The 15,477-nt window shown below is 39.5% G+C and overlaps 1 protein-coding gene across 12 annotated transcripts in view; it reads right to left on the bottom strand.

The window, feature by feature from the left end:
- The window catches only part of LOC127859834 (rho guanine nucleotide exchange factor 12-like), a 115,205-nt gene that overhangs the window by 27,208 nt on the left and 72,520 nt on the right, over nucleotides 1–15,477 (bottom strand). For all 12 annotated transcript variants that reach the window (XM_052397350.1, XM_052397347.1, XM_052397349.1 and 9 more), the window contains 3 exons: nucleotides 14,954–15,071; nucleotides 4,741–4,913; nucleotides 2,777–3,111 (listed from right to left, as the gene is read on the bottom strand). In XM_052397350.1, coding sequence (XP_052253310.1) covers nucleotides 2,777–3,111; nucleotides 4,741–4,913; nucleotides 14,954–15,071 — 626 coding nt within the window. The remainder of the gene's footprint in view (nucleotides 1–2,776; nucleotides 3,112–4,740; nucleotides 4,914–14,953; nucleotides 15,072–15,477) is intronic.

Genomic DNA, 15,477 nt, shown 5'->3' with positions numbered 1-15,477 from the left:
GACACAAGCAACAATTAAACAAGAGCCCCGCCTTGTGGGTGCAGACCTCTCATCTATTTTTCTTTTTAAAGGTGTAGGGACCTATCTCAATTTCAATCACAAAGGATGGAGGGGTGGAGTGGAGAGGGGTGTATAGTGTGGGGGTTTGGTCATTTATTACAATATCTTCCAAAAATGCAAAAAAAATCAAAAAAAAATATTTTTTTAATTTTTAGGGGGGGATTCTTGGGTGGGATGGTTGGACGGTATTTAAAAAATAAAATAATAATAAATATTTGTGCTTTTTAACCATGTTTGAAAAAAAACAAGAGATGTGTTTTTCAGAAACACAATGCCCCCTATTGCGCCGCTTTGATTTTAATTTTTTTAACCTTTGACCTTGAAGGATGACCTTGACCTTGAACTTCCACCACTCATAATGTGCAGCTTTTTGAGAAGGCCGCTTTGAAATGTTATTTGTTTGACCTTTGACCTTGAAGGATGACCTTGACCTTGAAGGATGACCTTGAACTTCCACCACTCAAAATGTGCAGCTTCATGATAACGCCCCTTTGAATTAATTTTTTTTTACCTTTGACCTTGAAGGATGACCTTGACCTTGAAGAATGACCATTACCTTGAACTTCCACCACTCAAAATGTGCAGCTTCATGAGAACACCGCTTTGATTTAAAAAAAATAATTGACAATTGACCTTGAAGGATGACCTTGACCTTGAAGGATGACCTTGACCTTGAACTTCCACCACTCAAAATGTGCAGCTTCATGAGAACGCCTCTTTGAAAAAAAAACTATTTTTTTTTTACCTTGAAGGATGATCTTGGCCTTGAACTTCCACCACTCAAAACGTGCATCTTCATGATAACGACGCTTTGTTTAAAAAAAAATTGTTTGACCTTTGACCTTATAGGATGATCTTGACCTTGAAGGTTAACCATGACCTTGAACCTACACCTCTTAAAATGTGCAGCTTCATGATAACGCCGCTTTGATTTTTTTTTTACCTTTAACTTTGAAGGACGACGTTGATCTTGAAGAATGACCTTGACCTTGAACTACCACAACTCAAAATGTGCAGCTTCATGATAATGTCGCTTTAAAAAAAATTATTTGTTTTTTGACCTTTGACCTTGAAGGATGACCTTGACCTTGATGGATGACCTTGAGCTTCCGCCACTCAAAATGTGCAGCTTCATGCGAACGCTGCTTTAAATTATTTTATTTTTTACCTTGAAGGATGACCTTGACCTTGAACTTCCACCACTCAATATGTGCAGCTTCATGAGATACACATGCATACCAAATATCAAGTTGCTATCTTGAATAGTAAAAAAGTTATGGCCAATGTTTAAGTTTTCGGACGGACAGACGCCATATATTTGACATTTGACCTTGAAGGATGGCCTTCACCATTCACTACTCATAATGTTCAGCTACATGAGATACACATGCATGCCAGATATCAAGTTGCTTTCTTCAATATTGAAAAAGTTATGGCCAATGTTAAAGTTTTCGGACTGACAGACACCATTAATTTGGCATTTGACCTTGATGGATGACCTTGACCTTTCACCACTCAAAATGTGCAGCTCCATGAGATACACATGCATGCCAAATATCAAGTTGCTATCTTCAAAACTGAAAAAGTTATGGCCAATGTGTAAGTTTTTTTCAGACTGACAGACATACGGACGGACAGTTCAACTGCTATATGCCACCCTACTGGGGGCATACAAATTATTTTGTTGGGGTGGGTGTGAGGGGGAAGGGGTATAGTGTGAGGGTGTGGTGGTCATTTATTAGATTATCTTTAATTTAAAAAAAAATCATGGGGGGATTGAGGAGGGATTCGAAGGGGGGGGGGAGTGGGGGATGGTTTGGACGGAGTAAATTGTGGTATGTCACGTAAGAGTTGTTTTGTCAAAGTATCAATCGAATCTAATTCATAAATAAAGAAGTTATGGCAATTTTAGCAATATTTAATAATTTGACCTCGAGTCAAGGTCATTCAAAGGTCAAGGTAAAATTCAACTTGTATCAAGTCAGAGTTACATGACTTTGCCTGCACAGTCCCCTTACGATAGTGAGTAAGTGTTGCAAGTATGAAAGCAATGGCTTTGATACTTGAGGAAAAAAGTGGACCTAAACACAAAACTTAACCAAATTTTCAATTTTCTAAGTATAAAAAGAGCACATAATTCCATCAAAATGCCAGTCAGATTTACATAACTTTGCCTGCACAGTCCCCTTACGATAGTTAGTTAGTGTTGCAAGTATGAAAGCAATGGCTTTGATACTTTAGGAAAAAAGTGGACCTAAACACAAAACTTAACCAAATTTCCAATTTTCTAAGTATAAAAAGGGCACATAATTCTGTCAAAATGCCAGTCAGAGTTACATAACTTTTCCTGCATAGTCCCCTTATGATAGTTAGTAAGTGTTGCAAGTATGAAAGCAATAGCTTTGATACTTACGGAATAAAATGGACCTAAACACAAAACTTAACCAAAATTTTCAATTTTCTAAGTATATAAAGGGCACATAATTCTGTCAAAATGCAAGCCAGAATTATCTTACTTTGCCTGCCCAGTCCCCTCATGATAGTAAGTAAGTGTACCAAGTTCGAATGCAATAGCATTGATACTTTATGAGAAAAGTGTACCTAAACGCAAAACTTAACCGGACGCCGACGCCAAGGTGATGACAATAGCTCTTTTTTTTTCAAAAAATAGATGAGCTAAAAAAAAAAACCATTTAAGATTTCACTTAACACTCACGATTTCTGTTCCTCAGCCGATGTGGCCAACAGCTTGTAAATCTGTGGCCCCGACTTTGATGTATTGACCACAAAGAAAGCTTTCTTGTCTGTGGCGTCGTTTCGCGCCAAAACATTATTCAACCACAGCAGGGGGCTCTGTTTTTTGTTGATCTCGTTACGTCCAGGCACAAGTTGTGTGTTCTGTAGCTTTAACACTAACCGGTCTTCTTGTTTTTGCAAAAGAACCATGGCCCTCTCTAGTAACACTATATGCACTTCAATAGATTTCCTATTGTTTATGATCCACGTACACGAGCCCTCCTTTATTAAGGTGTGCTGTCGTATATCCAACTCCTGAAAGTTAGACAAGTAGCCCAGTTAACACACTTCTAAAACTAAAGTTTTCTCCAAAACATGAGACTTGCAATCTTAATAGCCTTCTAATGGGAAAACCAGGCTTAAGACATGTGTGAAAGTGTCGTCAACCAGGCTTAAGACATGTGTGAAAAGTGTCGTCAACCAGGCTTAAGACATGTGTGAAAAGTGTCGTCAACCAGGCTTAAGACATGTGTGAAAAGTGTCGTCAACCAGGCTTAAGACATGTGTGAAAAGTGTCGTCAACCAGGCTTAAGACATGTGTGAAAAGTGTCGTCAACCAGGCTTAAGACATGTGTGAAAAGTGTCGTCAACCAGGCTTAAGACATGTGTGAAAAGTGTCGTCAACCAGGCTTAAGACATGTGTGAAAAGTGTCGTCCAAGATTAGCCTGTTCAGTCCTTTAAACGAAAAATTTCATTAAAGCAGAAAATGTTGTCCAAATTTAGCCTGTGCAGACCGCACAGGCTAATCTGGGACAAAATATTATGCACAAGAATAAGGCCCGGTTTTCTCATAAAGAGGCTATTATATTGTTGAACTAGAGCTTTTGCATTGACACAGACTATTTTGCATGCTGTCTTCACAAAACAAGAGAATCTAATTTATGGCGATTTTTAAGTATTATTATGCCATTATCATTTATGGCCATTTTTGACCTTTGAATTCAAAGTGTGACCTTGACCTTGGAGATATCGATATAATTCTTCCGTGCGACACACCGTCCAATTATGGTGAACAAATGATTTTAAAATCCCACAATGTACGACATAGTTATGGCGCAGACAAGCTTGTTTAGCCATTTTTTACCTTTGAACTCAAAGTGTGACCTTGACCTTGGATATATCGACCTAATTCTTTCGCGCGACACACTGTCCAAAGATAGCAAACAAATGTGCCAAATGATTTTAAAATCTCACAATGAACGACAAGAGTTATGGCCCGGACAAGCTCATTTATGGCCTTTTTTTACCTTTGAACTCAAAGTGTGACCTTGACCTTGGAGATATCAACATAATTCTTTCGCAGGAAACAGCATCCAATTATGGTGAACAAATGTGTCAAATGATTTTTAAATCTCACAATAAATAACAAAGTTATTGCCCGGACAAGCTCATTTATGGCCATTTTTTACCTTTGAACTCAAAGTGGGACCTTGACCTTTGAGATATCGATGTAATTCTTTCTCGCGACACACTGCCTAATGATAGTGACAAAATGTGCCAAATGATTTTAAAATCTCACAATGAACAACATAGCTATGGCCTGGACAAGCTTTTGGGACAGACCGACAGACAGACCAACAAAGTGACTCCTATGTAGGCCCCATTACCATTGGTAATGGGGGTATAACAACTGTGAGTGAAACAATTGTAACTCAGGTATGCTGTAGCTTAAACAAATGGGAAAAGTGAATCAGAGTTTAAAAAACTTTTCAAAACATAAGTATTGTGAACTTAATTTGTCAGACACTTATTTTCATGGATTTTCGAGAGTGCATTCAAAAAAACAAAATCAACTGTTCAACAAACGGTCACAAATATTTTATCGGATGTTATAAAACACAAATTTCAACTCAAAACAATTGTAAGAGGTATTCCCAGTATACCCGTATATCGTTAGCCTCTGCACTGTTATCAATGGCACGTTTGTCGATACGTTTGTTGAGCTCCACAAGGCGCTGTTTGTTCTCGCACACCTTCACCTCCTGGTTCACGTGCTCCAGTATACGTTTGCTGCACCTTAACGCCAGCTCAAGATGGTTGTACTCATCTGTATTCGCTACAAAAAAGTATTATATTACCTTATTCTATTATTTTTATTTTTGCAATGCTAAAAAATATTTTTCCACTCTTTGCTTGTTGCAGTTGCATGAATTCATATGTCTCCTCTACAAAGAAAGTGTTATGTTAATTAATTATATTCTTTTTATATTTTTCCATTGGCTACAAAATGTTTCTTCTGTGTGTACTTCATGAGGTTCTCAATGAGTAGAGGGTACATGATCAGTGACTTACTTTGTGTGCACTTCATGAGGCTCGCAATGAGAAGGGAGTACTTGATCAGTGACTTACTTTGTGTGCACTTCATGAGGTTCTCAATGAGTAGAGGGTACTTGATCAGTGACTTACTTTGTGTGTACTTCACGAGGTTCTAAATGAGAAGGGAGTACTTGATCAGTGACTTACTTTGTGTGTACTTCATGAGGCTCTCAATGAGCAGAGGGAACTTGATCAGTGACTTACTTTGTGTGTACTTCATGAGGCTCTCAATGAGTAGAGGGTACTTGATCAGTGACTTACTTTATGTGTACTTCATGAGGTTCACAATGAGTGGAGGGTACTTGATAAGTGACTTACTTTGTGTGTACTTCATGAGGTTCTCAATGAGTAGAGGGTACTTGATAAGTGACTTACTTTGTGTGTACTTCATGAGGTTCTCAATGAGTAGAGGGTACTTGATCAGTGACTTACTTTGTGTGCACTTCATGAGGCTCTCAATGAGTAGAGGGAACTTGATCAGTGACTTACTTTGTGTGCACTTCATGAGGTTCTCAATGAGTAGAGGGTACTTGATCAGTGACTTACTTTGTGTTTACTTCATGAGGTTCTCAATGAGTAGAGGGTACATGATCAGTGACTTACTTTGTGTGTACTTCATGAGGTTCTCAATGAGTAGAGGGTACTTGATCAGTGACTTACTTTGTGTGTACTTCATGATGTTCTCAATGAGTAGAGGGTACATGATCAGTGACTTACTTTGTGTGTACTTCATGAGGTTCTCAATGAGTAGAGGGTACTTGATCAGTGACTAACTTTATGTGTACTTCATGCGGTTCTCAATGAGTAGAGGGTACATGATCAGTGACTTACTTTGTGTGTACTTCATGAGGTTCTCAATGAGTAGAGGGAACTTGATCAGTGACTTACTTTGTGTATACTTCATGAGGTTCTCAATGAGTAGAGGGTACATGATCAGTGACTTACTTTGTGTGTACTTCATGAGGTTCTTAATGAGTAGAGGGAACTTGATCAGTGACTTACTTTGTGTGCACTTCATGAGGTTCTTAATGAAAAGATGGTACATGATCAGTGACTTACTTTGTGTGCACTTCATGAGGTTCTCAATGAGTAGAGGGTACTTGATCAGTGACTTACTTTGTATGTACTTCATGAGGTTCTCAATGAGTAGAGGGAACTTGATCAGTGACTTACTTTGTGTGCACTTCATGAGGTTCTCAATGAGTAGAGGGAACTTGATCAGTGACTTACTTTGTGTGCACTTCATGAGGTTCTCAACGAGTAGAGGGAACTTGATCAGTGACTTACTTTGTGTGCACTTCATGAGGTTCTCAATGAGTAGAGGGAACTTGATCAGTGATTTACTTTGTGTGTACTTCATGAGGCTCTCAATGAGTAGAGGGAACTTGATCAGTGACTTACTTTGTGTGTACTTCACGAGGCTCTCAATGAGTAGAGGGAACTTGATCAGTGACTTACTTTGTGTGCACTTCATGAGGTTCTCAATGAGTAGAGGGAACTTGATCAGTGACTTACTTTGTGTGCACTTCATGAGGTTCTTAATGAAGAGAGGGTACTTGATCAGTGACTTACTTTGTGTGCACTTCATGAGGTTCTCAATGAGTAGAGGGTACTTGATCAGTGACTTACTTTGTGTGCACTTCATGAGGTTCTCAATGAGTAGAGGGAACTTGATAAGTGACTTACTTTGTGTGCACTTCATGAGGTTCTCAATGAGTAGAGGGTACTTGATCAGTGACTTACTTTGTGTGTACTTCATGAGGTTCTCAATGTGTAGAGGGAACTTGATCAGTGACTTACTTTGTGTGCACTTCATGAGGTTCTCAATGAAAACATGGTAATTGATCAGTGACTTACTTTGTGTGTACTTCATGAGGCTCTCAATGAGTAGAGGGAACTTGATCAGTGACTTACTTTGTGTGCACTTCATGAGGTTTTCAATGAGAACAGGGTACTTGATCAGTGACTTACTTTGTGTGCACTTCATGAGGTTGTCAATGAGCAGAGGGAACTTGATCAGTGACTTACTTTGTGTGCACTTCATGAGGTTCTCAATGAGAACAGGGTTCTTGATCAGTGACTTACTTTGTGTGTACTTCATGCGGTTCTCAATGAGTAGAGGGAACTTAATCAGTGACTTACTTTGTATGTACTTCAGAAAGTTCTTAATGAGAACAGAGTACTTGATCAGTGACTTACTTTGTGTGCACTTCATGAGGTTCTCATTGAGTAGAGGGTACTTGATCAGTGACTTACTTTGTGTGTACTTCATGAGGTTCTCAATGAAAACAGGGTACTTGATCAGTGACTTACTTTGTGTGCACTTCATGAGGCTCTCAATGAGTAGAGGGAACTTGATCAGTGACTTACTTTGTGTGCACTTCATGAGGTTCTCAATGAGTAGAGGGTACTTGATCAGTGACTTACTTTGTGTGTACTTCATGAGGTTCTCAATGAGTAGAGGGTACATGATCAGTGACTTACTTTGTGTGTACTTCATGAGGTTCTCAATGAGTAGAGGGTACTTGATCAGTGACTTACTTTGTGTGTACTTCATGAGGTTCTCAATGAGTACAGGGTACATGATCAGTGACTTACTTTGTGTGTACTTCATGAGGTTCTCAATGTGTAGAGGGTACTTGATCAGTGACTTACTTTATGTGTACTTCATGCGGTTCTCAATGAGTAGAGGGTACATGATCAGTGACTTACTTTGTGTGTACTTCATGAGGTTCTCAATGAGTAGAGGGAACTTGATCAGTGACTTACTTTGTGTATACTTCATGAGGTTCTCAATGAGTAGAGGGTACATGATCAGTGACTTACTTTGTGTGTACTTCATGAGGTTCTCAATGAGTAGAGGGAACTTGATCAGTGACTTACTTTGTGTGCACTTCATGAGGTTCTCAATGAGTAGAGGGAACTTGATCAGTGACTTACTTTGTGTATACTTCATGAGGTTCTCAATGAGTAGAGGGTACTTGATCAGTGACTTACTTTATGTGTACTTCATGCGGTTCTCAATGAGTAGAGGGTACATGATCAGTGACTTACTTTGTGTGTACTTCATGAGGTTCTCAATGAGTAGAGGGAACTTGATCAGTGATTTACTTTGTGTATACTTCATGAGGTTCTCAATGAGTAGAGGGTACATGATCAGTGACTTACTTGGTGTGTACTTCATGAGGTTCTCAATGAGTAGAGGGAACTTGATCAGTGACTTACTTTGTGTGCACTTCATGAGGTTCTTAATGAAAAGATGGTACATGATCAGTGACTTGCTTTGTGTGCACTTCATGAGGTTCTCAATGAGTAGAGGGTACTTGATCAGTGACTTACTTTGTATGTACTTCATGAGGTTCTCAATGAGTAGAGGGAACTTGATCAGTGACTTACTTTGTGTGCACTTCATGAGGTTCTCAATTAGTAGAGGGAACTTGATCAGTGACTTACTTTGTGTGCACTTCATGAGGTTCTCAATGAGTAGAGGGAACTTGATCAGTGACTTACTTTGTGTGCACTTCATGAGGTTCTCAATGAGTAGAGGGAACTTGATCAGTGACTTACTTTGTGTGTACTTCATGAGGCTCTCAATGAGTAGAGGGAACTTGATAAGTGACTTACTTTGTGTGCACTTCATGAGGTTCTCAATGAGTAGAGGGTACTTGATCAGTGACTTACTTTGTGTGTACTTCATGAGGTTCTCAATGTGTAGAGGGAACTTGATCAGTGACTTACTTTGTGTGCACTTCATGAGGTTCTCAATGAAAACAGGGTAATTGATCAGTGACTTACTTTGTGTGTACTTCATGAGGCTCTCAATGAGTAGAGGGAACTTGATCAGTGACTTACTTTGTGTGCACTTCATGAGGTTCTCAATGAGAACAGGGTACTTGATCAGTGACTTACTTTGTGTGCACTTCATGAGGTTGTCAATGAGCAGAGGGAACTTGATCAGTGACTTACTTTGTGTGCACTTCATGAGGTTCTCAATGAGAACAGGGTTCTTGATCAGTGACTTACTTTGTGTGTACTGCATGCGGTTCTCAATGAGTAGAGGGAACTTAATCAGTGACTTACTTTGTATGTACTTCAGAAAGTTCTTAATGAGAACAGAGTACTTGATCAGTGACTTACTTTGTGTGCACTTCATGAGGTTCTCATTGAGTAGAGGGTACTTGATCAGTGACTTACTTTGTGTGTACTTCATGAGGTTCTCAATGAAAACAGGGTACTTGATCAGTGACTTACTTTGTGTGCACTTCATGAGGCTCTCAATGAGTAGAGGGAACTTGATCAGTGACTTACTTTGTGTGCACTTCATGAGGTTCTCAATGAGTAGAGGGTACTTGATCAGTGACTTACTTTGTGTGTACTTCATGAGGTTCTCAATGAGTAGAGGGTACATGATCAGTGACTTACTTTGTGTGTACTTCATGAGGTTCTCAATGAGTAGAGGGTACTTGATCAGTGACTTACTTTGTGTGTACTTCATGAGGTTCTCAATGAGTACAGGGTACATGATCAGTGACTTACTTTGTGTGTACTTCATGAGGTTCTCAATGTGTAGAGGGTACTTGATCAGTGACTTACTTTATGTGTACTTCATGCGGTTCTCAATGAGTAGAGGGTACATGATCAGTGACTTACTTTGTGTGTACTTCATGAGGTTCTCAATGAGTAGAGGGAACTTGATCAGTGACTTACTTTGTGTATACTTCATGAGGTTCTCAATGAGTAGAGGGTACATGATCAGTGACTTACTTTGTGTGTACTTCATGAGGTTCTCAATGAGTAGAGGGAACTTGATCAGTGACTTACTTTGTGTGCACTTCATGAGGTTCTCAATGAGTAGAGGGAACTTGATCAGTGACTTACTTTGTGTATACTTCATGAGGTTCTCAATGAGTAGAGGGTACTTGATCAGTGACTTACTTTATGTGTACTTCATGCGGTTCTCAATGAGTAGAGGGTACATGATCAGTGACTTACTTTGTGTGTACTTCATGAGGTTCTCAATGAGTAGAGGGAACTTGATCAGTGATTTACTTTGTGTATACTTCATGAGGTTCTCAATGAGTAGAGGGTACATGATCAGTGACTTACTTGGTGTGTACTTCATGAGGTTCTCAATGAGTAGAGGGAACTTGATCAGTGACTTACTTTGTGTGCACTTCATGAGGTTCTTAATGAAAAGATGGTACATGATCAGTGACTTACTTTGTGTGCACTTCATGAGGTTCTCAATGAGTAGAGGGTACTTGATCAGTGACTTACTTTGTATGTACTTCATGAGGTTCTCAATGAGTAGAGGGAACTTGATCAGTGACTTACTTTGTGTGCACTTCATGAGGTTCTCAATTAGTAGAGGGAACTTGATCAGTGACTTACTTTGTGTGCACTTCATGAGGTTCTCAATGAGTAGAGGGAACTTGATCAGTGACTTACTTTGTGTGCACTTCATGAGGTTCTCAATGAGTAGAGGGAACTTGATCAGTGACTTACTTTGTGTGTACTTCATGAGGCTCTCAATGAGTAGAGGGAACTTGATCAGTGACTTACTTTGTGTGTACTTCATGAGGCTCTCAATGAGTAGAGGGAACTTGATCAGTGACTTACTTTGTGTGCACTTCATGAGGTTCTCAATGAGTAGAGGGAACTTGATCAGTGACTTACTTTGTGTGCACTTCATGAGGTTCTTAATGAAGAGAGGGTACTTGATCAGTGACTTACTTTGTGTGTACTTCATGAGGTTCTCAATGAAAACAGGGTACTTGATCAGTGACTTACTTTGTGTGCACTTCATGAGGCTCTCAATGAGTAGAGGGAACTTGATCAGTGACTTACTTTGTGTGCACTTCATGAGGTTCTCAATGAGTAGAGGGTACTTGATCAGTGACTTTCTTTGTGTGTACTTCATGAGGTTCTCAATGAGTAGAGGGTACATGATCAGTGACTTACTTTGTGTGTACTTCATGAGGTTCTCAATGAGTAGAGGGTACTTGATCAGTGACTTACTTTGTGTGTACTTCATGAGGTTCTCAATGAGTAGAGGGAACTTGATCAGTGACTTACTTTGTGTGCACTTCATGAGGTTCTCAATGAGTAGAGGGAACTTGATCAGTGACTTACTTTGTGTATACTTCATGAGGTTCTCAATGAGTAGAGGGTACTTGATCAGTGACTTACTTTATGTGTACTTCATGCGGTTCTCAATGAGTAGAGGGTACATGATCAGTGACTTACTTTGTGTGTACTTCATGAGGTTCTCAATGAGTAGAGGGAACTTGATCAGTGACTTACTTTGTGTATACTTCATGAGGTTCTCAATGAGTAGAGGGTACATGATCAGTGACTTACTTGGTGTGTACTTCATGAGGTTCTCAATGAGTAGAGGGAACTTGATCAGTGACTTACTTTGTGTGCACTTCATGAGGTTCTTAATGAAAAGATGGTACATGATCAGTGACTTACTTTGTGTGCACTTCATGAGGTTCTCAATGAGTAGAGGGTACTTGATCAGTGACTTACTTTGTATGTACTTCATGAGGTTCTCAATGAGTAGAGGGAACTTGATCAGTGACTTACTTTGTGTGCACTTCATGAGGTTCTCAATGAGTAGAGGGAACTTGATCAGTGACTTACTTTGTGTGCACTTCATGAGGTTCTCAATGAGTAGAGGGAACTTGATCAGTGACTTACTTTGTGTGCACTTCATGAGGTTCTCAATGAGTAGAGGGAACTTGATCAGTGACTTACTTTGTGTGTACTTCATGAGGCTCTCAATGAGTAGAGGGAACTTGATCAGTGACTTACTTTGTGTGTACTTCATGAGGCTCTCAATGAGTAGAGGGAACTTGATCAGTGACTTACTTTGTGTGCACTTCATGAGGTTCTCAATGAGTAGAGGGAACTTGATCAGTGACTTACTTTGTGTGCACTTCATGAGGTTCTTAATGAAGAGAGGGTACTTGATCAGTGACTTACTTTGTGTGCACTTCATGAGGTTCTCAATGAGTAGAGGGTACTTGATCAGTGACTTACTTTGTGTGCACTTCATGAGGTTCTCAATGAGTAGAGGGAACTTGATCAGTGACTTACTTTGTGTGCACTTCATGAGGTTCTCAATGAGTAGAGGGTACTTGATCAGTGACTTACTTTGTGTGTACTTCATGAGGCTCTCAATGAGTAGAGGGAACTTGATCAGTGACTTACTTTGTGTGTACTTCATGAGGTTCTCAATGAGAACAGGGTACTTGATCAGTGACTTACTTTGTGTGCACTTCATGAGGTTGTCAATGAGCAGAGGGAACTTGATCAGTGACTTACTTTGTGTGCACTTCATGAGGTTCTCAATGAGAACAGGGTTCTTGATCAGTGACTTACTTTGTGTGTACTTCATGCGGTCCTCAATGAGTAGAGGGAACTAAATCAGTGACTTACTTTGTATGTACTTCAGAAAGTTCTTAATGAGAACAGAGTACTTGATCAGTGACTTACTTTGTGTGCACTTCATGAGGTTCTCATTGAGTAGAGGGTACTTGATCAGTGACTTACTTTGTGTGTACTTCATGAGGTTCTCAATGAGTAGAGGGTACTTGATCAGTGACTTACTTTGTGTGCACTTCATGAGGCTCTCAATGAGTAGAGGGAACTTGATCAGTGACTTACTTTGTGTGCACTTCATGAGGTTCTCAATGAGTAGAGGGTACTTGATCAGTGACTTACTTTGTGTGTACTTCATGAGGTTCTCAATGAGTAGAGGGTACATGATCAGTGACTTACTTTGTGTGTACTTCATGAGGTTCTCAATGAGTAGAGGGTACTTGATCAGTGACTTACTTTGTGTGTACTTCATGAGGTTCTCAATGAGTACAGGGTACATGATCAGTGACTTACTTTGTGTGTACTTCATGAGGTTCTCAATGAGTAGAGGGTACTTGATCAGTGACTTACTTTATGTGTACTTCATGCGGTTCTCAATGAGTAGAGGGTACATGATCAGTGACTTACTTTGCGTGTACTTCATGAGGTTCTCAATGAGTAGAGGGAACTTGATCAGTGACTTACTTTGTGTATACTTCATGAGGTTCTCAATGAGTAGAGGGTACATGATCAGTGACTTACTTTGTGTGTACTTCATGAGGTTCTCAATGAGTAGAGGGAACTTGATCAGTGACTTACTTTGTGTGCACTTCATGAGGTTCTCAATGAGTAGAGGGAACTTGATCAGTGACTTACTTTGTGTATACTTCATGAGGTTCTCAATGAGTAGAGGGTACATGATCAGTGACTTACTTTGTGTGTACTTCATGAGGTTCTCAATGAGTAGAGGGAACTTGATCAGTGACTTACTTTGTGTGTACTTCATGAGGCTCTCAATGAGTAGAGGGAACTTGATCAGTGACTTACTTTGTGTGCACTTCATGAGGTTCTCAATGAGTAGAGGGAACTTGATCAGTGACTTACTTTGTGTGCACTTCATGAGGTTCTTAATGAAGAGAGGGTACTTGATCAGTGACTTACTTTGTGTGCACTTCATGAGGTTCTCAATGAGTAGAGGGTACTTGATCAGTGACTTACTTTGTGTGTACTTCATGCGGTTCTCAATGAGTAGAGGGAACTTGATCAGTGACTTACTTTGTGTGCACTTCATGAGGTTCTCAATTAGTAGAGGGAACTTGATCAGTGACTTACTTTGTGTGCACTTCATGAGGTTCTCAATGAGTGGAGGGTACTTGATCAGTGACTTACTTTGTGTGTACTTCATGAGGTTCTCAATGAGTAGAGGGTACTTGATAAGTGACTTACTTTGTGTGTACTTCATGAGGTTCTCAATGAGAAGAGGGTACTTGATCAGTGACTTACTTTGTGTGTACTTCATGAGGTTCACAATGAGTGGAGGGTACTTGATAAGTGACTTACTTTGTGTGCACTTCATGAGGTTCTTAATGAAGAGAGGGTACTTGATCAGTGACTTACTTTGTGTGCACTTCATGCGGTTCTCAATGAGTAGAGGGTACATGATCAGTGACTTACTTTGTGTGTACTTCATGAGGTTCTCAATGAGTAGAGGGAACTTGATCAGTGACTTACTTTGTGTATACTTCATGAGGTTCTCAATGAGTAGAGGGTACTTGATCAGTGACTTACTTTGTGTGCACTTCATGAGGTTCTCAATGAGTAGAGGGTACTTGATCAGTGACTTACTTTGTGTGCACTTCATGAGGTTCTCAATGAGAAGAGGGTACTTGATCAGTGACTTACTTTGTGTGCACTTCATGAGGTTCTCAATGAGAAGAGGGTACTTGATCAGTGACTTACTTTGTGTGTACTTCATGAGGTTCTCAATGAAAAGAGGGTACATGATCAGTGACTTACTTTGTGTGTACTTCATGAGGTTCTCAATGAGTAGAGGGAACTTGATCAGTGACTTACTTTGTGTGCACTTCATGAGGTTCTCAATGAGTAGAGGGAACTTGATCAGTGACTTACTTTGTGTGCACTTCATGAGGTTCTCAATGAGTAGAGGGAACTTGATCAGTGACTTACTTTGTGTGCACTTCATGAGGTTCTTAATGAAGAGAGGGTACTTGATCAGTGACTTACTTTGTGTGCACTTCATGAGGTTCTCAATGAAAAGAGGGTACATGATCAGTGACTTACTTTGTGTGTACTTCATGAGGTTCTTAATGAAGAGAGGGTACATGATCAGTGATTTACTTTGTGTGTACTTCATGTGGTTCTCAATGAGTAGAGGGTACATGATCAGTGACTTACTTTGTGTGTACTTCATGAGGTTCTCAATGAGTAGAGGGTACTTGGTGAGTCTCATGAACTGTTTAGGAATGATATCTTTCAGGGCTAGACGCTGACATAGGGGGTTGTTCTCTGCATCCTGAAATGGAAATTGTACTGGTCATGGAATAGAAAAACAGTAAGGCATTTGAAAACAGTACCAAAAATATTATTGGAAATGGAAATTGTATTGACAGTAATAAATGCACATGAACTAGGATGTGGCGATGGAAATGGTTCAGGTGATGGAAATGTTGCTGAAAATAGAAATTGTACAGGTAACGAAAACTGGTCGAATTTTTTTAAGTAATTTATGGCAATATTTAGGTAAATTGTACATTAACTAAATAGTGTACTGTTAAAGGTCATTAAAACCTAAATTAAATTATACCATAAGTAATTAGAACTGAATCAGCAATTGAAATAACATTGTACATATACCAGCAATAAAATTATTGAAATTTAGCTAAATATGGACACTGTACCAAGAATTCAAAATTGTAGGA

This window comes from Dreissena polymorpha, chromosome 15, assembly GCF_020536995.1.
Source record: "Dreissena polymorpha isolate Duluth1 chromosome 15, UMN_Dpol_1.0, whole genome shotgun sequence".
Classification (NCBI taxonomy): Eukaryota; Metazoa; Mollusca; class Bivalvia; order Myida; family Dreissenidae; genus Dreissena; species Dreissena polymorpha.
Note: the sequence above shows the minus strand (reverse complement) of the source record. Positions and strands in the feature narration are given on the sequence as shown.